Below are 24,329 nucleotides of genomic sequence, written 5' to 3'. Positions count from 1 at the left end.
ATACATAAAAATTAACACAAAACAGATCACAGACATAAATGTAAGAGCAAAAACTATAAAACTCCTATAATACAGTAGCAAATTTTCACAAGCCTATGTTAGGCAAAACCTTTCTAGTTAGATAGGACACCCAAAGCACAAGCAACAAAAGGATAAAGAAAGGAAATAAACTGGACTTAATTAAAAACAAAAACTTTTATGTTTAAGTGGACAACATCAAGAGAGTAAAAATAAAGCCTACGAACTGGAAGAAAAAATGGCTGGTTGTAGATCAAAGGTATTTGTACCTAGAATATAAAAAGAACCCTTATAACTCAATAGTAAAACCACACACAATCCAACTGACAAATGAGTAAAGGATCTAAATACACATGTGCCAATAAGCACATTAAAATGTGCTCAACATCATTAGCCATTAGGGAAATGTGAATTAAAACAATGACTTACCACCTCATACCCACTATAATGGCTACAATCAAAAAGTCAGAGAGGGGCATGTGGATGGCTCAGTCAGTTAAGCTACTGACTTGGGCTCCGGTTATAACCGGAATGAGCCAGCATCTGGCTCTGTGCTCAGCAGGAAGTGTGCTTGTCCCTCTCCCTCTGCCTGGCATCTGCTTGTGCTTACTTTCTCTTTAAAATAAAAAAGTAAAAATAAAAAAGCCAAATAATAAGATGTGTTTGTTGGGGCCTGGAAGAGCCCCTACAATGCTAGTACGAATGTACTGCAGTATAGCCATTTTGGAAAACAAATTGGCAATTCCTCAAAAGGTTATGGTTACCACCATTCCACTCCTAAGTAAATACCGAAGTGAAATAAAAATGTATGTTAATACAAAAATTAATAAATGAATGCATATAGCAACACTATTCATAATAGCCAAAAAGCATAAATAATGCAAATGTCCATCAACTGATGAATAAATAAAATGTGATATATGTACACAATGGATTATGTAGCAATAAAAAAGAATGAAGTACCGATATATGTATTATATGGATGAACCTTCAAATCGTTATGTTAAATGAAATAAATCAGACATATTAGACTGCATATTATATGACATCTACAGGAAATGTACATAAGAGGCAAATCTATGAAAATATAAGGTATATTAATGATTGCCCAGTACTGGGAGGGGTGAGGATAAATGGAAGAATGACTGCTTTGGCAGGGAGTAGACAGTGATGAAAATGTTCTAAAAGTGAATGATTATGGTTGTACACCTCTGAATATACTAAAAACCCATGAATTATGCTCTTTAAATTAGTGAAGTGTATGGTATGTGAACTATATCAATAAAGCTATTATATGTTTTAAGAGAAATTTCAGGCAAAAAAAATTAAAAAAAGAAATTAAGGAGATTCTCACTAAAGAAAATACAAAGGATGTTCTTCAGGCAGAAGTAAAAGGATTCCAGAGGGAAACTACAAGTTTCAGAGAAAAAGAACTATAGAAAAAGTAAACATATTGCAAAAACTAAATAAACACCTACTGCATAAAACAATGTCTTAAAGGATACACACACGCAGACACAGATGCTAGCACTAATAGCAAAATAAGGATAGAGTTAAAAAAGAGTTTGACGTTTTCCTGTATTGTCTAAAGTGGAATAATATATTTAACATAGTAATTTTATTGAACTTTAATAAAATCAAGAACATATTTTATAATCTCTAGCTACTGAATGAACAGTAAGAACCTACAAAACAAACAATTTAATAAAGGGGAAAACAGAATGAAAAGTAATATAATGGAAAGAAACGAATAAACAAATAAAACAAAGAACATATGCACAAGTAGAAATTAAAATGTAACATAACAGATTTAAGCCCAAATATGTAAGTGATTAATTACAAATAACTAAATATGCCAAATAAAAGACAAAGCTTAGCAGCTTTGATATAAACAATTAAATGCTGCTTACAAAGGATACACCTTAAATTTAAGAGTGCAGGAAGGTTGAAAGTAAAGGCTGGGGAAAAGAGAAAATGTGAACACTAACCAAAATAAACCTAATGTAGCTATACTAAAATCAAACAAAGTAGACTTTAAGGAAAGAAGTATTGCAAGAGATAGTGGGCCATTTAATAATGATAAAAGGGTCAGGTGCCAAAAGGTAGAACAATTCCAAATTTAACTGTACTTTATAATTCAGCCTCAAAGTATACATAGCAAAACTTCACAGAATGTATAGAAAAAAAAGAAAGACAAATCCACATCATGGAATATCATTCTAACACACCTCACAGTAATTAACTGAAAAAGTAGGGGGAAAAAATCAAAAGGGATAAAGATTGAACAATGCAACCAACTTGACTTAATTGATATATAACACACAGAGAAAACAAATAACTGAACAAGCACAATGTACATTCTTTTCAATTATACGGGGAATTTCAACATTGACCTAATGTTGTGCCCAAAGACTGAAATCAGACACAAGTTCTTTGACACAATGTAATTAAGCTAAAAATAAAAAACTAGGGGCACTAAAATATCTTCATGTTTAGTTACATAATATATATTTTTTAAGGTTTTATTTATTTCAGAAAGAGAAAGCTAAGTGCCCACACAAGCGGGGGTGGGGGGGTGGGGGACAGAGGAGAAGGGAGATGAAGAGAATCTCTCAAGCAGACTCCAAGCTGAGTGCGGAAACTAACTCAGGGCCTGACACCCGCTTGATCTCATAACCCTGAGATCATGACCTGAACTGAAACCAAGAGGTGGATGCTCAACCAACTGAGCTACCCAGGTGCCCCAGAGATAATTTTGAAATAACCCAAGACTCAAAAATGATAATCATGACTAAAGGGAAAAAAATAGGCTCAGATGTATATATAAGAAAAAAGAAAGGCTGCAGATCGATAATCATTCATGTCAAGAAGCGGAAAAGTAATAGGAAATAAACCCTCCAAAAAAGGGAGAAGAAACTATGGAACAGAAAATAATGAAACAGAAAAAAAAAACCTTAAAATAGAGAAGATCAATAACAAATCAAAGGTGAGTTCTTTGGTTAAGTCTAATAAAATTGATAAAACTCCCTGCAAGACTGATGCAGAAACTAAACTGACACAAATTACAAATAAGAGGATGAAAAGGGGGCACATCACTGCAGATTCTTCAGATATTCAAAAAAAAAAAAATTAAAAAGGTAATAAGAGGACATTAAAAAAACTTCATTAAAGGGCTCCTGGTTGGCTCAGCAGGTTAAGCCTCTGCCTTCGGTTCAGGTCATGATCCCAAAGTCCTGGCATTGAGCCCCGCACTGGGTTCTCTGTTTGGCAGGAAGCCTATTTCCACCCACCTCCCCTGCATGCCTCTCTACCTGCTTGTGATCACTGTCAAATAAATAAATACAATCTTTTTAAAAAAAATCCTTAAAAAAAAAAAACACCAAAAAACTTCATGTCATTAGATCTGAAAGCACAAAACAGACAAATACCTACAAAAACAGAATGGTCCTAAGTGACACAGATTAAAGAAAATCTAGTTTTTTTGAGCCCAGAATAACCTTGATACCAAAACTTGGCAAGATCATTAGAAAGGACTATTCCAACACAATTGATAAAGATGAAGAAAAGAAAATAACTGACTCCAGTGATATAATAAGAGATATACTCATCAAAGCCAAACTGTGATTATTCCAAAAACACAAGATAGTTTAACATTTTCTTAAAATGGAATTTAACACATTATTTAAAAGGGGGGGGAAAGGGACATCTGGGTGGCTCAGTGGGTTAAGCCTCTGCTTTCAGCTCAGGTCATGGTCTCAGGGTCCTGGGATCAAGCCCCACACCAGGCTCTCTGCTCAGCGGGAAGCCTGCTTCCCCCTCTTCTCTCTCTGCCTACTTGTGATCTCTGTCTGTAAAATAAATAAATCTTCAAAAAAAAAGGGGGAGGAGGGGAAATTCATCTAATCACCTCAAATTTAAGACATTGTATTTGTGGGGCACCTGGGTTGCTCAGTCATTAAGCATCTGCCTTTGGCTCAGGTGATGATCCCAGGGTCCTGGGAAGGAGCCCCACAAGGGGCTCCCTGCTCCATGGGGGCCCTACTTCTCCCTCTCCTACTCCCTCTGCTGTGTTCCCTCTCTCACTGTGTCTCTGTCAAATAAATAAAATCTTTTAAAAAATTTTTTTAAAAGATAATGATAAAATTAAACACCATTCATGATAAAATTTCTTAGTAAACCAGGAATAGAAACTTTCCTAATCTGATAAGGATTTTATTTAAAAAAAAGTATAAGGATTGGAGAGAAATAAGGCTTTCATTTTTCACAGATAGCATGATGTGTGATGGAGAATCCAAAAGATTGGACAAAGTATTAGAAATAAATGAATTTAGCAAGGTCTCTCGATAGAAGTTCATGATAGCTAAATCATCAGATTTTTATATGCCTGTAAATAATGAGAAATATTTTTCTTTTTATTTTTTATTAAGTATTATTTGCTTATTTATTATTATTTGTTTTTATTAAGTATTATTTGTTTATTGTATTATTTGTTTCAGGGGTACAGGTCTGTGATTCATCAGTCTTACACAATTCACAGCATTCACCACAGCACATACTGTCCCCACTGTCCATCACCCAGCCATTCCATCCCTTGTAAATCCCTCCACTCCAGCAACCCTCAGTCTGTTTCCTGAGAGTAAGAGTCTCTTATGGTTTGTCTCCCTCCCTGGTTTCATCTTGTTTAATTTTTTCCTCTCTTCTCCTATGATCCTCTGCCTTTTTTCTCAAATTCCACATATCAGTAAAATCATATGATAATTGTCTTCTCTGATTGACTTATTTCACTTAGCACAATACCTTCTCGTTCCATCCACGTTGTTGCAAATGGCAAGATTTGAATTTTTTGAAGGCTGTATAATATTCCATTGTAGACAGATACCATATCTTTTTTACTCACTCATGTGTCGACAGACATCTAGGCTCTTTCCATAGTTTGGCTATCGTGGACATTGCCGCTATAAACATTGGGGTGCATGTGGCCCTTTGGATCACTACATTTGTATCTTTGGGGTAAATACCCAGTAGTGCGATTGCTGGGTCATAGGGTAGCTCTATTTTCAACTTTTTGAGGAACCTCCACTCTGTTTTCCAGAGTGGCTACACGAGCAGTGCAGGAGGGTTCCCCTTTCTCCACATCCTTACCAACATCTGTCATTTCCTGACTTGTTAATTTTAGCCATTCTGTCTGGTGGGGGGAGGGGAAGGGAGATGGAGAGAATCTCTCAAGCAAAGAACTTATTCAACAAGAACATGCATAAAATGATCCAGCAAATACACCACTAAAAGAAAGGTATGTGATGTTCATAGCAGTACTTTTCAAAAAAGCCTCAAAGCAAAAACATCCCAAACGTCTGTCCAACATTAAAACTGATAAATTATGGATCAGCAATGGACAGAATACTGCATAGTGGTGCTAAAATAATGCTACATTTAACAACACGAATGAATCTCACAACATCAACAAAAAAGTATTATATAAAGTTCAAAAACAGATAACAGTAATTTATGGTGTTAGAGGTCACAATTGCAGTTTTCACTGGGAAAACAGAGATTTGTGACTGGAAAGAGTGTAAGAGTGTAAGGGGGCTTCTGGAGTGCCAGTAAAGATTTATTTCTCAACCAGGGTGATAGTTTCATGGACATGCTCACTTTGCAACAGTTCATCCAACTGCACAATTACAATGAATACTTTTCTACTTATGTATGTCAATAAAATGTTTTAATATTTCATTATTCTATGTTTCCAGCCTGTTCACAAACTAATACCTCACATCTTCTAATGCTATGTTCACTTGGCACTTTGATTCAAATCAAGCCTCAAAATCTCAGTTAACTCAGTCAAAACCAAAATCATTACTCCTTTGTCACAAGTTGAGTTATGTTACCCTTAAGATACACTGTAACCCTTAATTCCAAGTACCTGTGAATGTGACTTTTGGAACCAAGGTTCCAAAGACCTTGGAAATACGGTCTTTTCATAGGTAATTAAAATGTAAGTTAAGATACGGTCTTATTGGAGGAGGGTGGGCTTAATCCAATGTGACTATATTTATACAAAAAGCAAAATGCCATGATAACAAAAAAAGAGACTGTAGAAATGAAACCCATGGAAAGCCAAAGATTGATGGCCACCATCAGAAACTAGGATGGGACAAAAAAGAGTTCTACCCAGAGTCTCAGAGGAAATGTGGTCCTTCTGACACCTTGATTTCAGACTTTTTAGGCTCCAGAACTGCGAGAGAATAAATTTCTGCTGTTGTAAGCCACCCAGTTTGTGATATTTTCTTGTGGCAGTCCTAAGAAACTAATAAACCCTTCCATGTAGTATCTTAATTCTTACCTCAACCTCCATTCCAGCAATATTTAAACGATTCTCCCATCTGTCTAATATGCAAACTCCAAATGCACTCCTCATATACTGGGATCATCAATATATATTATTTTGTCTTTTAATTATTTTTTTAAACTTTTCCCTTTCATTTCTACCACTGCCATCCTAATTCAGGCCTTAATACCTCCACAACTAGATAATCCCACTTATGATAAGTAAATATTGCTTCAATACTTCATTCCTGTGTCTTTTTTTCTGCTCCCAAACTTTCAGTAACAATTACATCATATTCAAAAGGTACTCGGCACTCTGGCTCTATTCTACTTTTGTCAATATATAAATACAATTGGTCCTCAAGAACACATTTTTAATATTTTATTTATTTGAAAGTGAGAGAGCACAAGCAGGGGGAGTGGCAGAGGAAGAGGGAGAAGAAGACTTCCTACTGAGCCGGGAGCCTGATGTGGGGCTAGATCCCAAGACCCTAAGATCATGAACTGAGCCAAAGGCAGACACTTAAACAACTGAGCCACCCAGGTACCCTCACATTTTACTCTATCAGCTAGCTTTACTCAGTACCTAGAATAATTCTAGTAGACACAGTGCTCAACTAAATACTAACCACCAACATAAACTTATTACTACCTCCATATCATTGTATTTTATAAGTTCATGTTATGCTAACTCATGCTTTCAAATACTGACCCATTATTTTATTCATTCTTAGTTAATATCTTATTTCATTTTTGCCCTCAAAATTCTATTAAGTCCCATATTACCCTACACTCACTTATTCTCAAAATATATAATTTATAACATGAAGATCCAAGCCTTGCCACAACCTCCCTTTTCTAGACCTTGACATTTCTCTGTATCTTCACCCACCATGTTATTGTCCCCTGTCTAGTAGAAAAAAGAGCTGCTCATCATTTCTAAAGCTATCCTCTCTCATCTGTGTTCTTAATCTTTCTATTTACATTCTGTTCCTGGACCTTACCATTATCAATGTGCTTCTCCCACTGTCCCTCACCCTCTCAACCCCACCAAAGACAAATACCATCATAAAAACTAAAAAAGATTTTAAGAGAGGTTAAGGAAACAATCCCACTTATAATTGCTTCAAAAAGAATAAAATACCTAGGAATAAATTTAATCAAAAAGATGAAAGACCTGTACTCTATAAAAACTGTAGTACATTGATAGAAGTGAAGATAACACAAAATCACATGAAAAGCTATACCATGCTCATGGATTAGAAAAATTAGTATTATTAAAATGTCCATTTTATCCAAAGCAATCTACAGATTCAATGCAATCTCTATTAAAAAAAAAAAGTATCTTCCATAGAACTAGAACAAATAATCCTGAAACTTGAATGCAACCATGAAAGACCTTAATAGCCAAAACAATCGCAGATTTCAAGATATACTACACAGCTGTACTAATTAAAAAAGTATAGTGGCATAAAAAACAGACATATATATCAAGCCCTGAAACAGACCCGTACTTATATGGTCATTAATCTAAGACGAAGGAGGCAAGAATATATAATATGGGTGCAAAAATTCTCTTCAATAAAGGATGTTGAAAAAATAGAACACCTACATGAAAAAGAAAGAAAAGAAAAGAAAAAAGAAACTGGACCACTTTCTTACAGCATACACAAAAACAAAATGGATTAAAGACTTAAATGTGAGACCTGAAACCATATAGTTCCTTAAAGACAAAGGCAGGAATCTACTGGACACTGGCCTCAGCAACATTTCTCTAGATATGTCTCCTCAGACAAGGGGAAAAAAAGCAAAAATAAACATTAGAACAACACCCAAATAAAAAAACCTTTGCACAGTGAAGGAAACCATCGATAGAACAAAAAGACTACTTAATGCATGGGAGCAGATATTTATAAATGATGTATCTTGTAAGAGGTTAATATTCAAAATACATAAAGAACTTACACAACTCAGGACCAAAACAAACAAATAATCCAATTAAAAATGGGCAGATAACCTGAACACGCATTTTTCCAGAGAAGATACAGAGGGACAATAGACACATGAAAAGATGTTCAACATCACTAATCATCAGGGAAATGCAAATCAAAACCGCAATTAGATATATCTCCTTACACCTGTCAGAATGGCTAGTATCAAAAAGACAAGATAAAACAAGTGCTGGCGAGGATGTGGAGAAAAGGACTATATAATGCACTGTTGGTGGGAATGTAAACTGGTGAAACCTCTTGTGGAAAACAGTACAGAGGTTCCTCAAAAAGTTAAAAATAGAAATACCATGATTCAGTAGTTCCACTACTAGGTATTTACCCAAAGAAAACAAAAACACTGATTTAAAAAATATGCACCTCTCTGTTTACTGCAGTGTATTTACTAGTTATGGAAGCAACCTGAGTGTTCATCAGTAAATGAATGGATAAAGAAGGTGAGGCATACACACATTCTCCCCCCCACCAAAATGGAATATTACTCACCCATAAAAAAGAATGAGATCTGGCCATTTTTAACAACAGGTATGGACCTACAGTGGATTATGCTAAGTAAAATATGTCAGACAAAGAAGGTAAGTTCCATACGATTCCACTTATAGAATCTAAAAAACAAATGTAGAAACAAACAGAATCACAAATACAGAGAACAAACTGGTGGTTGCCAGACATTAAGGGGTTGTAGGGATGGGTGAAATAGGTGAAGGGGATAAGAGGTACAAACTTATAGTTATAAAGTAAGTTATGGGGATGATAAGTATAGCATAGAGAATAAAAATGTCTATAATATTAGAACAACATTGCATGGTGACAAATGGTAACTATACTTATTGTGATAAGTATAGCCTAATGTGTAGAATTGTCAAGTCACTATGTTGTACATCTGAAACTAATAGAACACCGTATGTCAACTACACATTTCTTTTTAAAAACTTTTCTTCAACTTTTTGTAGTGACACCATTAGAAAATATATTCACCTGTGCTATGATAACAATATCCAGTTTCTAAGAATAGTAATGCCAGTCTAAGAGGCAAAGCTATAACATCCAGTGTCTTAAGAAGCAAAAAGGAATGACCCTGACAGACTGTCCCTTGGCATTACCTTGGCTGTAGTTCTGGATATTGTTCTAGATGCCTAGTCTCTTCTGTATCTTAATTTCCATACCTAAACCACCTGATATCCTTCAAAAAATTTCCTTTTAATGAAAGTTAAGTTCCTAATGTTTCTAATTCAGGACCTTGGTTGATGTCTTAGTCAACTCAGGCTGCTATAGCAAAATACAGACTAGGTAACTTAAACAGCAAACACTTCTCATAGTTCAGAGGACAGGAAGTCCAAGAAGTCCAAGATCAGGCTTATGGATGGCTGACTTCTTACCTTATCCACAACATGATGTAAACAGGAAACTCTGAAGTCTCTTCCTCTGCTTATAAGGCCACTAATCTCATCATGGGGCTCTAACCTCAAGAACCTCATCTAAATATAATTATCTCCCAAAGAACCCTTCCTAATACCATCACATTGGGACTTAGAGCTTCAACATAACAATTCTGGGAGCTATATGGTTTCAGGTCTCACATTTAAGTCTTGTGTTATCTTCACTTCCATCAATGTACTACAGTTTTTACAGAGTACAGGTCTTTCATCTTTTTGATTAAATTTATTCCTAGGTATTTTATTCTTTTTGAAGCAATTATAAGTGGAATTATTTCCTTAATCTCTCTTAAAATCTTTTTTAGTTTTTATGATGGTATTTGTCTGTCTTTGGTGGGGTTGAGAGGGTGAGGGAGATAACTGACATCAAAGATATTGGTCTATTTATCAAGTAAGTTTTTTTCTTATCTTCCCTCCTTCTTATGCGATTAAAATACCACAATCTTGAAAAGAACGTTCCCAGTCCTCTACCCAATTCCCTTTCCTCTTCTTCCTTCTCTTCTCTCTCTCTCTCCTCCCCTTCTACTACCTCTTTCTCAAACAATTCATCTATTCCAAATACCTCAATCCCAGTAAGTCCCAATTCCACATACCAACCCCACCATCTCACAATAAATTTCCAACTACAGCTCTAAAATGTATCCCTGAGGTACCACAATTTAAATGCCTCCAAAAAAGTTAAGGGACGAAAATTAATCAACCCTTTTATTACAATCCTTTGCCAGCCATTCAAAAGACAACCATTAAGTATACATCCAACTCTTCCTTCTTCACTCACTGTGATATCCAAACACTAGGTCCATTCAAGCCTTTTGCCAAATTGCCATTTGTCTCCACAACCTTGTCTTCCATGGACAATTACAATAGTTTTCCCTTTTATCTCTCATACCCTCCATATATAACAATATACATTGTTATCAGAGCTATACAATATCCTCAAATCACAGAAAGACTCAGTAGTTACTTGGCTTCAAAAGCTCCTCACTGCCTACCATACAAAGTCTACTCTCCTCAGCATCAGCAAAGTTTAAAAAAAATCCACGACTTCCCTACAAAAACTTCATGCTTGAACCACATGGGAACACTTCTTCTAGAGAGCTCTCAGTCCAGTGATTTTTTTTCAAGCTGGAATGCCCTTTTTCTTTGACTTTTCCTCACAAATGGAAATCTAAATTTTTCCTTCAAGGTTCAGCTACAGAATTAGATCCTCCATTACCAATAAAACTGCTCCTTCTATAATCCCACAATACTTTTATATTTCTGAGACAATTCATTTTCCCCTGCATTATTGTTAGTTGTATTTACAATGCAAGATTCATGAAGATTTCATTTAATTTTCACAGCAAGTCTGTGAATGAAGTATTTAGCCAACTTTGTAGGGAATGAAAAAGGCAGAGAGGCTAAGTAACTGGATTTAACACACACACATGCATGTGGGCACATGCATGCACACACACACACATTCTAACTCCAATTCTCCTAACAATTATATTTTACATTTATTAAGAAAGAATCCAAGGCCCTTGCCTACGCAGTCCTTTCTGTGTAACAGACCTGCTTTGTGTTTTAATATTCTTTTCCCTGTTTGAAGTAACCCTGTTTTACTTGTCCAAACTTAATCCATTCCTGAAGACAGAGTTCTAAAGTTTCACCTCCTCTAATCAGCGTTCCTTGACTCTTCCAGGCCTTACTGATCTTTTTTAAAGGATGTATCATACTGGTTACAATGTCCTTACAAATATCTTTGTCTATATTTTAGCATGCAGTTAGTTTTACTAAATAAACTTGGCACCAACCACTATGTCTTATTTCACTGAGGTATCCTCTCAACTACTTCACAGTCAGTTGGTGCTCTATTACCTATTTACTGATTGATGCTCAATGGTCCCCTCATCTATCCCCTAATTTCTAAGTCCTTTACTTTTTGCATTGCAGGCATGGATCTACTGTTGTGACTAAACATTATATTTTAGTAGTAAATTTTACTCATCCTACTCCTGAAGTTTACAGGTCTAGTAAGTATTTTAATCATCTGACTGAAGAAAAATCTAGAGTGACTATTTTAGACAACTGTAGAGGGCAGCAAAGCAACAGTAGTATCCCCAAAGAAAGCGATGTATTTTTCTTAGGCAGTTTCAGATTTGTTTTTATATTTTAACAGATGTTGTTAAGATTAAAGCTTTTAGAAGGCAAGACACATTTTTTGCACACACTACACAGATTTCACCAACTACTTATGCACTTAAACATTTGCACTGTTAGTTATAAATATAACAAAACTGTGTCAATGTCCAGATCCTTTTATACATAATATGGAAAAATAAGTTTGACGAACAATCCATGGCTTCAAAAGAGCTACCATAACTGCTAATTCTTATGAATCGAAAAGTTGAAATGCTTTTTCACTTAAAAAGTGTAAAAATAATCTATCTTAAATACAGAAAAGAATGTCAATAGCCTAAACTGTTTATTTCTTGCTAAAGAGAGATGTCATCATTAGTGTTATTAATTCTAGCCTTGATATGCCTTATTTTTTTACATTCAAAATCAGTCAGGCAACATAGGAGCTATACCAGTTTTAAAAGAAAAAAATAACAAATTTCTGACATTGCACTAGTGTACAAGAAGCAGAAGGTAACGACTTGAAAGGGAACAGGAGTTCCTACCATTATACTTTAATGTTAAAGTTCATTCTGGTTTTAATATTAGCCAAAGCTGCATAAATAAATTAATTAATTAAATAATCATATAAGTATATTTATAATCATATATTTACAATGCTTGTAAGAATGGTGAAACTACTATAAAAGTTGATATAACTGCATTACTTGCACATATTACTGAAGGCTTTTCTTTCTGGTAATTTTTTAAAATCTCTTCTAAGTTTAATAAGCAGAAATCAGATTTAGAATAGCTGCTAGAGCCATTAACATATGCAGACTCATGGTTTAGTGAAAAATGCTATGACGCTCTAGCCCTGTGCCCTTAATGAGACGACTAGACAAAGTACTTTCTCCCACTTGAATCTCTTCAATAAAAAATAAAGAAGCTTTTTAAAAACTTTACATTTAAAATAAAGGATCCGGGTATCTCTAAGCAGATTTAAAAACTAGACAGTTTAATGGTTGACTTAGTCAATATTAAATTGAACTTATAGCCATGAATGATTATCTCTAATCTAAATCAAATTAGAAGGGAATTTGGAGTTCATAATGACAGGACACTTGTGAAATGAATCTTAATCTAGCCCGCAATAGCTAAGACTAAATTAGAAATCATATTAATAATTTTCAAAAACAATGGCCTAAGATATTTTAGTAATAACAATAATGTCTATCGTGGATAACACACAGAAATAATTAAATGAAAATGTCTCGCCACAGTTTAGCAATACTAACATTTCATTAATATTTTTGTTTTTCCTCTGAAGCCATTAGAAGAGTCAAGTACACTCTTAATTTTATACAATGTTCTCAACACCAAGTTGGAATCCTCACTGTATGCACCTGTTTTTATAACTGTCTCTTTGTTTTTTTATGTCCTTTTTAGTAACAGCACTGACATATTCCCATTACAAAACAATTGGTTATCTTAAATTTACCTAATTTATTTCAAAAATTCAAACCTACAGTGAAATGTGTTATACATAAAGTGAGGTATGTCACTCAGAAGCTGCTTAAACTACATAAGTCCTGAGATAAATAATACACAACTGATATTGCAATACCAAAGGGGAAAAAAAATTGCATTCCTTCTAGGTCAACTCTGCAAACACCTCAGATTCAAAATGGATAAGACAATGTGGAATAAAGAGAACTAAGGAGAGCAAAAGGAATTTTTAGAAAAAAGAAAAACCAATGAAGAACTACCTCATCAAACAACATCTTTAAAACCTACCAACCTCTTATATATATTTATATATGTATAAATATATATAAATAAATAAGTTTATTTATTTATTTATTATTTTTATCATGTATTTTATACACACACACACACACACATACATACATACATATATTCCCTCATCTTGGAAGGTAGGAATAGGTATGTCAAAATAGGAATAATATAAAATATATAAACCTAAGGATGTATTTTCTAGTGTGTTCTGTAAAATACAGTTTCTGCAATATAACAGGTATTACAAAAAAAAAAGAAAGTTTAATTAATTTGCAAACAGGGTATCTGTGGAAGAATTAGACAATTAACAAACTAATTAACAATTAGACAATTAACAAACTAAGGCACATAGTGACTTTACATAAGGGGGTTATATGGTTAGTTTTTCCCATTCCCAGGTCTTTTTCATCATGGTACTTTCCCCTAGAAACATATCTTCTGAGACTTAAGGTCCATAGACACACCTTGGCAAACATTGCTCTAAACCTAAAAACATGAGGGGGGGGAGGGGAATAGAATATGCATGTGCATGTTTAATAATGTGATCGCACGTCACACTATTAAACATAGAAGAGGGTAGGCATCCAGGGACTGAGGAATAAAAGACATCTAAGATCAGATAAGAAATAAAATCAAGTTCAGAAAAGTTTCATAGTTACCTAGTATAGCTATTATTGTATTTTACTATTTTATTTCAACATGAAAGATGAAATCATAAACCAAGTATTCCCTTGATGCCATTTATAGTACAGCAAATTTGGTCAGTTTCTTAAACAGGAGAAAAAGCAAATGTTAAAATCTAGATATTCTGAAAAATACTTTGTTTATTCTGTGATATGTGTTATGATACACACAATGAAGCCTGAGGCAAGATCTTCACTGCAAAGAGCACATATCACAAAAGAACTTGTAATTACATACTACATAACAAGTATAAGGACTAACTACTTTATAAAGAATTTGCTCATTTTAGGCAGGAAGTGGTAAGAGAAGGTTTCACAGAGAAAATTAACCTTAAACCAGGTACTTGAGAATTTGAGTTGGTAGGCAGGAAGGGTAATGTCATTTTAGGCTTAGTAAGTAAGGACCAAAAAAAGGGCACAACAATTTAGAGACTACAATTTAGATCTGCACTGACCAATAATGGTAGCCACCAGCCACAACTGACTACTGAGCACAAGAAATATAGCTAGTTTAAAATAACAATCAGTAAGTGTAAAATACACACCAAATTTCAAAGACTTACTAAGGAAGAAAATGTAACATGATGAAGTGATATTGGTTATATTGTGTTAAATAAAATATATTATTAAGGTTAATTTCACCTATTCCTTTTATTACTTTTAATGTGGTATCAGGATAACTTAAAATCATGTATATGGCTCCATTATATTTCTGTTGGACAGTGCTGGATTAGATTAATTTGATTTTGCTGTTAAACTCTTGAAATAAAGAAATCTGAGTGCCTACAACACGCCAAGTATTTCTGATACATTAGTGAACAAAACAGTGGACTATATTCTTTCAGAAGAGGGACCATATCTGGTCAAATCATAAATTAAAATGCTGTAATAAATAGCACTCACTGAGGAAACAAAGAATCATATGACGATGTCTCTTAATATACAAACACCCCAAATCCCCAGGCTCCATATCCACCCCCCTTGCAAAAATTGTTCCAGGAAGTCCATGGTGGGGCCTAGGATGTTGTTTCAAAAAGATTTCCTAATAACTAAGACATGGACACACCTGCACACCCTACTTCTGCTGACCCCAGCCAGCTGAAAACAGTGATTTATAGCCCCCCAACCTTTAATCTATTTCTTTCCAATAACCCTAGGCTGAGAGCCTAAAAAGCCTCCACTCAGTGCAAAGCCAACCTATTTAAAATAAGAATAACTGATTCTTTTTAACCAATAAAGTTAAAGAAAATCAAAGATTTTTAAACTTTCCTCTCCTATCTATAGAGCTGCATGTATCATAATTTACTATCTTACACCTACAAAATAATCATCTGAGGTGCTGAAAAGCATACTGCCAATTCTTAGCCACTTAATCCAGTTATGAACTGGCATATTCTCACATATGCCTCAAATTCCAGTTTAAGAATATCCACTCACAATGCAACAGGTAATTTTTTTTCCTACTCATCTTAATTAGCAGATGACTGACAATTAGTTTGTCTTTATTATAAATTGTTAAGAGCACCTTAATGAATTACAGAATATGCTATAAAAATTTTACTAATTTTAAAAAGGCAAATTACAAAATGTCAAAATACTCCATTTTTTAACAAGAGTATCCCATTCAGCTTCTTTTCAATAATTTCCAAAAAACAGGCAATAAGCCCTAAGTTTTACTTAACTACACTGATGCAAAATGTACATCAGAGTTGCTGAGTCACTAAATTAAACATATATAAATATATGGAAGCATAGGTGAAATAAAGTAAGATGGTAAATACATATATGCACACACAAATATACAACTGCCCAGTTTTTTCCAAGTCCTATTTCTGATGATGTAGCTAAATATAAGAATGGAAGATCTGGGTCTTTTGCTTGCTTCTAAGTTTGGTTCACTTTCCAATTATATCTGTTTAGGATGCAGAAAAATTTATATAGGTAGTATGTATTATAGGCCCCAATCTGATACCATCAGTAACTTGAGAAAGTAAACTTAATTGTGACACTTTTCTCCAACTCTACATTTTCCGTATAAACACTAACATTCCAAGCAACCTTACGGAACTGCCAAATCTTAAAATGCATTCTACATCAAGTGAAGATTCAATTTGGTTCCATACAATTACACAAGCTAGTTAATTTCACTATATCCTAATATTCTGAAAACTGGTCTTCTGAATATTTTATCTGAATTTAACAAATATTTGAAAAACACTGCATTATATACACAAAATAAAGTGCAAACAGAGTAAGTCAGTTACCTTGAAAACCCAGTTAATCAAGATATCAGGGTAGAATTTAAGAATGACAAATACCAGGCAGGTTAGTTTATAAGGAGCAATCTAATAAGTGCTAATATTTGAATGTTGACTATATTCCATGCAGCCTAAGTGTTTTTATTTTATTCTTTGACTTAATCCTCTCAAAAATTCTATAGGCAAGGTGATAACATCTTTTTTTTTTTAAAGATGAAAAACCTTAAGTTTACTGAGTAAACCTTAAGTTTACAGCTTGCCAAGAATTCAAAAAGTTAAGTGGCAGCCTTTTTTCAGAATCAAACTGCCTATTTAGTACCTACACCATAAAGAGCAGAAAGAGAGAAACCAAACTTGTACCACCTACCACAATGCCTAATCTCAATAAGATATGACTCAACTGATTTTTAAAATTTTTTTAAAAGATTTATTTATTTGAGAGGCAGGGGCAGAGGGATAGGGAGAGAAGCTCCCTCTAGAGGAGGATCCTGAGATCATGACCTTAGCTGAAATCAAGAGTCAGATGCTCAACCAACTGAGCTAGCCAGGTACTCTGCAACTCATTTTTTTTTAAGTAATTTTTTTCCCCCTCAGTTCACATTCATATATCTTTACCCAAAGGGATACATATCCCTCTTCTGGGCAACCCCCGATTACCTCATACAGATGTCTATCATAAACACTGGGCTGTCCTATGAGCAACTATTTCCTTCATGTCTCTCATCATAATGTTGTAAGCTCCTTGAAGCCAGGACTCTGCCTTACTCATGTTTTATGTCCCCAAATGCCTAACAAGTGCCGAAATACAGAAAGTACTATAAGTGCTATCAAAGGTTTAATATAATATTAGATCTTCTTTTTTATCACCTTCTAACATCCATCTTCAGATAAAACCTTCATGAAAAATGGAAAGTCGCAGAATCCTAGATTCAAAAAGAAACTGACAAAGGTCAAGAAGTCTTTACCCTTCTCCTTCCTTGATACCATATCCCTTTTAGTATTTTCTACCTTTCAAGAAAAATGGTGGAAAGCAAGTGAGATAAATGTAATCACCTGTGAATTAATTACTGCCATCATAAAGAAATATGGCTGAAACTAATGTAACATTGTGTGTTAACGCTACTTCAATAAAAAGAAAAATACAGAATTTCTGAATCATGAGCTTTAAATAAATGAAATTTCTGAAGTCACATGGTATTGTAAATCTAGTGCCCTTGACCTTTATACCCTGGAATTTCTTAGGCTTAGAAAACAAAAAAGAAAAAAAACCTGACAGTTTATAAATGTTTTAAAAGTTCAGTTCTTCAAATAAGACAGTGTACACCCTCAAAACAACATAAATGATGTCATTTTTAACAGGTTTCAGAATATCAAGTCTACCAGTTGCAAGGATTTTTTTTTAAGCAAATGAACATGATATAAAAATTACCTTGCACTAATGGATGATACTGCAGGTGTTAAGCATAGCTAAGGTCGTGCTAAATTTACATAAGCCTTATATAAAAAACAGCAACAGAAAGAAAAAGATATCCATACATGTTGAACAAGCATTCTGATTAACAAATAATCAGATAACAATCTCTTTAAAGCCTAAAAATCTTTTCAATTCCAGAACTGGCTACAATAGTACACACAAAATCTTATCAGTAGTACTATGAATATCACATCAACAAACAGGTTACATTAAGAAAATTCCACTTCTATTCTTACTAAGCATCCGGAAGTCAGGGCAACTGTGCCCTCCTCAAAGACTATCTAAAACAGAGAGAGGCTGATGGAAAAAAACTTATCATAAGGGTTCACAAATTAGGGTGTTATTAACACTAGACTCCAGAAAAGGAAGCTCTTCAAAAGAACAGTGCACACAGTAACACAAAGCTAGTGCCTGTCTCTACAACTACAAGAACTGACTCTAAAAACTTCAGTTTACACCTGCTCTAAATCACAGTTCATTTGCCTATATTACTTGAATTTTTAGGACCTAAAATAAAAATATCAAGCCCCTCCAAAAGGACACTACTAAAGAGGTCTGAAAAAAAACAAAAACAAAAAACAAACCCCAAAACAAGTAACTCCTTTCTTCCACATGAAAACCAGTGCATTCCTCCAAAAGTAATCAACACTTCACTTGTATAAGCACTATGAAATTACTACTCAAAATCTATATCCTTGAATATCTGTACACATCACCTAGTTTCAGCCTTCTATGAGGCTTTCCCCAGCTAGATAAGCCTTTATTAGAGATACAAATAATATTCACCGGGTCCTTAACACAATCTAAATCAGGCTACTAAGCTGTTAACATCCCCTCCAACTTTGCTCCCACCCAACTGTAATCCACAATCCTCCCTAATGGAAAAAAACAGTACACAAATTCAACCTAGAATCTTCCACCAATTTAAAAAGGTAACGGCATTAAGAATTGTGTTGTGGAACCAAACAGCTGGGGAGTGGAGCTACAGAAACAGTGTAGATTAGATAATGAGCCGTTTATCAGACTATACTCTGTAAATCAGAAACTTTCATTACAATCCTTGAAACGTGGTGGTGAACTGGTAAGAGGAAATTCTCAGCCTATAAGGGGCAGCCAATCTCCTGAAAACTCTGCCTCTCTCATAACCTACTACCCTGACACACCTCCCGGAACAGGACACTCTTTCTTCTAAACCACACCATCCCAGAAATCTGCAGGACCTTTTAATAATTACTGATAACACTTCTGGTTTCATTTACGATTTCATTAAACACAGATCCAACAGCAGCCTTATGTACCAGTACAAATGCCTTGGGTAGACCAATCTTCATGCAAACGTTGAGTTTTTGCTTGTCCACCTTCCTCACCAAGTACGAGTCTTAGAAATTAATAACTTCCTGCAATATTTCAGTATTACCAAAAGACAGGCGGAGCTAATCCCCAAAGACTGGTGACCCTACTTTCTCAAATCATCACCTTCCATTAATGATAACTTATGTCCATCTCTCTTCCCTGAGAGTTCAATTTTTTTTTTTTTTTTACACGATCCTTAACAAGTGGACTTCTGGGTTCCGACACCCAGGAACGAATTTACAAAGAGACTAACTCCCAAATGTGACAGGAAAACTCTTAACACAAAACGAGGGAAGAAAGAGACAGGGAAGAGGCGTGGGGTCTGTTTTGATCAGAACAGCCGCAGCACAGTGGATGCAATCAGGTATTTAACTCATCAATCGAAGTCCTGAGGACAAACGGGGTTCGCAAAAATAAACATGGACAGTGTGAGAGACGTCCTACAAACTGGAAGGCAGCGGTGGTCTCAATGCAACGCGACCCAGGGGCTGCCAGAGCAGAACCGGGCCGGACGACCGTAGAAAACTGACTGTAGGGGATGCGGCAGGCTGGGCTAACATGGTGCCTTCCACGGGGTGGAAGGCGATGAGGGGTTGGGAGCCAAAGGTTTCATCCCGTCGGGCTCTGGTCCCTAAAGGTATCCGGGCTCAGAGCTCAAGTTTCACCGGGAGAAAAAGGGGGCAGCAAACATGCAGCCCGGCACCTTCGTCCCAGCCCCTGAGCCCGCGCCCTCGGCTTCCCCCGCGAAACAGCGCGGAGGTAACGGTCCCCCGAGCAAACACCGAGGAGCTCCCCGCGCACCCAGCACTCGGCGTCGGGCAACCGCGCGGCGAGCGGGGGAGGGGAGCGGGCGGCCGGCGCTGCACTCGCCGGCCCCGGCCCTTCCCCGGCCTCGCCCCGGGCGCGGCCAAAAAGTTTCCAGCCAAAGTCCGCGGTACCCGCTCGCGCAGCCAACCGCCGAGCACAACTGCCTCGTCGCCCCGGAGAGCGGCCCGCGCCGGCTCGCCGCGGCGCCGGGACCCTCGGTCGCGCCGCCCTCAGCCCGCGCCGGGCTGCCGAGCTTCACCTACCACAGAGCCGGGAGAAGAGCAGCAGCGGGAAGAGCAGCAGCAGTAGCGGTGGTGGCGTCGGGGGCGGCAGCAGGAGTCCGGCCCCGGGGGGAGAAGCGGAGGAAAGTTGTGCTTTGCCGCCTCCGGGACACAGCGGGGCCGGCCCCGGGGTCCGCGCCATCCCCCACCCTCCCCCCGGCCCGCTCGCTCGCCCACCCCCCGGCTCCCCAGGCCCCGGCGCCTTAGGCTCTGGGCGGCGGCAGCAGCGGCCGCGGCGCGGCGGCGGCGGCGGCGGAAGGTCCGGCGCGCGGGTGCCCAACTCCCAGTTCTTGAGCCGTCGCCGCCGGCTGACACTCAGCCGAGCGCTCACGGCTGCCTCGACTCCGCCGTCGCCGACGCCACTGCCGAGGCTGAGGCGGGAGCCGCCCGCAGCCGCCGCCGCCGCCACTCCCCTCCCCCAGGCACCCGCCCGCCTCGAACTCCTGGGAACTCGGAACGCACCACCCCGCCCCGCACGGGAGGGGGAGAGGAAGCCGACCCTCAGAGCGGGCGCTGGGACTCGCCCTCCCTTCCTCCCTCCCCGCACAACTCCAGCTCCCGTCTGATCGCCGACTGCAAGCCGCGTCTCCTCCCACCCCGCCCTCCTACACACGCTCCTCCCCCTTTAAAAAAAAAAAAAATCTCTTCTCTCCACTTTGATAACGGGTTTCTCCCAAAGCAGAGCTTTCTAGAGGACAGGAAAATCTGGAATAGGTTAGCAGGCCCCGCCCCCTGTTCCTGCCTGGTCCCCGCCTCGTTCCCCCCTTCTCAACATTTCCAATGGTCTAGCCCACTCCGCCCCTCGCGGGTCCACCGCGGCCCCGGCGCAGACGGAGGCGGAGGGCGGCGGGACCATCGCGCTGGTTGCTTTCCTCGCCCGGGCCGCGCTCTCCCTCTGGCGGGGAGCCGGGACAGGAGGGGTGGGGGGTGGGGGGAAGTGAGGAGGGGCAGGCAGGATGGGGCTGCCCTTCCGTTGCCCACGCTAAAGGTCCCTGTCTAGGAGGCTGTACATAGCCTGCAGAACTAGTCCTCTCCCTCCTCGCCGGGGACGCCCGGGGCCGAAAGGAGAGACTTTCTCCTTCCTGCTTCTCGGGACAGCGGCGCTCTCCGAATCCCTCCTCTCTTTCCAGCTCCACGTCCCCCAGCCCTCCCAGGCTTGTTTGCACCAGGCGTTTTTCTTGCTCCTTCTCTTGGGAGGGCGGCTTGGTGGAAGGGTCAGCGAAATCGAGCGAGAAGAGGGGCCCCGGAAGGTTTGCTTTCTCGCTCTTGCTTCTCCGGCCGCCGAGCTGTCCGCTGTCCTCGCCGGGCAACTGGCAACAGGAGGCCATGGATTTCCCCCATCGGAGCGCCTAGAGTGCGGTGGTGTTTTTCTTCGGTTTTGTTTCATTTGCATGTTCGCACGTGTAATTTTATTTTCATTGCCTGTTTTCCTCTGAACTGATCGCGGTAAAGGGACCTCGGGAAGTGTTAAGCATTTGCCCGTAAGAGGTCTGGGATGCCCCAGGACCCTCCCTCACCCCAGGTGGCTACGCGCCCTACCCTCCTCTTCCGCCCGCCACGCGAAGCCGGGGTGGCCTGACCTTGAAGCCACTACCCCTGGCAGTTCTGCAGGGGCGAAGGACAGTTTGGACTGTCCCAAGGGGACTGGAGGCAGAGGACATACGTCCTCAGTCCTAACACCATTAATTCTATATGGGCCCTGACATCTCCACCAAAAGCAAGAAATGTGCTCCCAATAAGAAGGAAAGTCGAACAAGGATTTAGCCGCCTGGCGCAGCTAAACTAATGCTTGCCTGCCGCCAAGATCACACCCCTTCCATCACTAGCCACCACCCCCCACCCCTCCACCCATTGGTTTACAGTGCTTTACTCACCTGCAAAGCTATACACCATTCTACCCCTGCCTACCGCTCTTTTTCTTTCTCAACTTGCGCCTCCCATCCTGTCTCCCAGTGCTCGGTTTAGTACCTTTCTTCCTCCATCCTCTCTCTCTTTCTTTCTCTTTCTCTCTCTTTCTTTCTCTTTCTCTCTCTCTCTCTGTCTCTCATCCAGCCTGTCTCCCGCAGCCACTCCTTTCCATCGTCTATCCTCAGGATGCGCTTATGAATAAACCTTGTCCTGCGTCTTTCCCGGAGATCCCCTGATGATGATCATAATTGACGAAATGCAGCTATTGTGACATTCCTCAGTTGTGCTGACACCACCGCTTCCCTTGAGAAAATTTCTTTTCCTATTTTCTCATTCTCTAAACCTAATTTCCCTGCTAAATTTACATAAAGCCCACCGTGCAGCGACTAGCTAATTATCTGTTTAGATAGCACTTCAACACGTTGTTGAGAGCCAGTTAAATGTTAAACAACCAAAATTTTAATATCGTTAGCCAATTTCATTCCCCTGGCCTTCCCCTGATGGTTCCAGTTTCCAGAAAAAGTAATTTAGCCAGCATTTGAAAAGGTGCCAGAAGCTTAATATGGGGGGCCATTGTGCAATTGCTACAAGAGACCATAAGGGATTAGCAGGTTTAGCGCTTCTCAAAAGGATGATATGGAGCTTTAAAAAATATGTTTCCTCCATAATTTCAGAAATTCGATTAGTGACATACTATGATTACATTCTTCTCTGACCTAAAGTGAAGCCAGAGCATGGAAGAGCAGTATTTATAGGTATTATACAAGCATTAAAAGAGCACTATGCTGGTATTTTATGTGCATACTGGCATTATGTTCTAATATTAATCATTTGTGTTGATATAGCATCTTTGGCCGGTGTCAAAGCACAGGCTTACTTCCTATGGAAGATAGCAGTTACTATTATCCCTACTGCACAAGGGGAGGAACCTAGGCAGAGAGGTTAATTGAAAATACTTCAAGCCACATGTGGTGGGTTTCCTGCCAGACCCAAGTTCTTGCCTTCCGCTGGGCACCACTGACCTCTCAAGATTCCTTTTAACACGAAAAACAAATTTACTGAGGTCACTCAAATTTCTACTTTCTAAGTGTCGAGTCTTAAATTATGTTGTTCTCAAATGAAGACATAGTCACCCCAGGCTTTCCTGTTGGAAATTATTACTAGCTACAGAATGAGATTTTATATGGTATAATTCATTTTCAAGTACCAGAATTACTGTTGACTTAAAAAAAAAAGAATACTTTATCATGAAAGTATTACTGTGTTTTATACCATTTTCTCTAACTTTACAGATAAGTTCACTTTTATTATTTGAGTGACAAACTGGCTCAGGAATAATTATAGCTAACTTATTAATATTTCTGGCACCATTAAATCCAAAGTATGCATGTATTTTCCAAGAAGAAAATTATCTGAACAAAAGGCAACATGATCCTACTGCCAACAATGATTTCATTGTTTTGGGTTAAGAGTACTGATGGTGTCCATCCGACTTTCTGCCTCAAAGACTGTTGGCTAATTACTGAGGTTCATTAACTCTTAACTAAAAAACAAAGGTTGACATATTAACAAAGAAGTAACTATGTACAGTACTGGGCATCATACATTTACTCAAATAATCCAAATGATAGGTTTGAGACTATTAATAAAATTTCATGGCTGACTCTGAAACAAAGAAAGTATTTTATAGTGAAGGTGGGCCATTATGTACTCAGCTCATTCCCCTTACCATCAGCAAATTTTTTATAACCTGCTGCGTGAAGAAGTATAGCTTTTCCCTCAGTGGAAGAGATGAGCAATGTTTTGTGGAATGTTTGAACTTGGTACTATATTTGATAATAAGTTGCTGTGACTCTACTAGAATCATAGTCTTCTAAA

At 38.2% G+C, this 24,329-nt stretch overlaps 1 protein-coding gene across 4 annotated transcripts in view; it reads right to left on the bottom strand.

The window, feature by feature from the left end:
* NECTIN3 (nectin cell adhesion molecule 3) overlaps nt 1-22,611 on the bottom strand; it is a 133,177-nt gene extending 110,566 nt beyond the window's left edge. For 2 of the 4 annotated variants that reach the window (XM_045088325.1, XM_045088326.1), the window contains exon 1: nt 20,526-21,129. In XM_045088325.1, the coding sequence (XP_044944260.1) occupies nt 20,526-20,685 (160 nt within the window). In that variant the 5' untranslated portion in view covers nt 20,686-21,129. Of the gene's footprint in view, nt 1-20,525; nt 21,130-22,417 lie in introns of those variants that run through there. The other 2 variants (XM_004761473.3, XM_045088324.1) reach the window with 2 other exon arrangements.
* Between the last annotated feature and the right edge of the window lie 1,718 nt (nt 22,612-24,329).

This window comes from Mustela putorius, unplaced genomic scaffold, assembly GCF_011764305.1.
Source record: "Mustela putorius furo isolate JIRA1106 unplaced genomic scaffold, ASM1176430v1.1 tig00003834_pilon_pilon_pilon, whole genome shotgun sequence".
NCBI lineage: Eukaryota > Metazoa > Chordata > Mammalia > Carnivora > Mustelidae > Mustela > Mustela putorius.
This window is presented reverse-complemented; position numbering and strand designations above follow the sequence as displayed.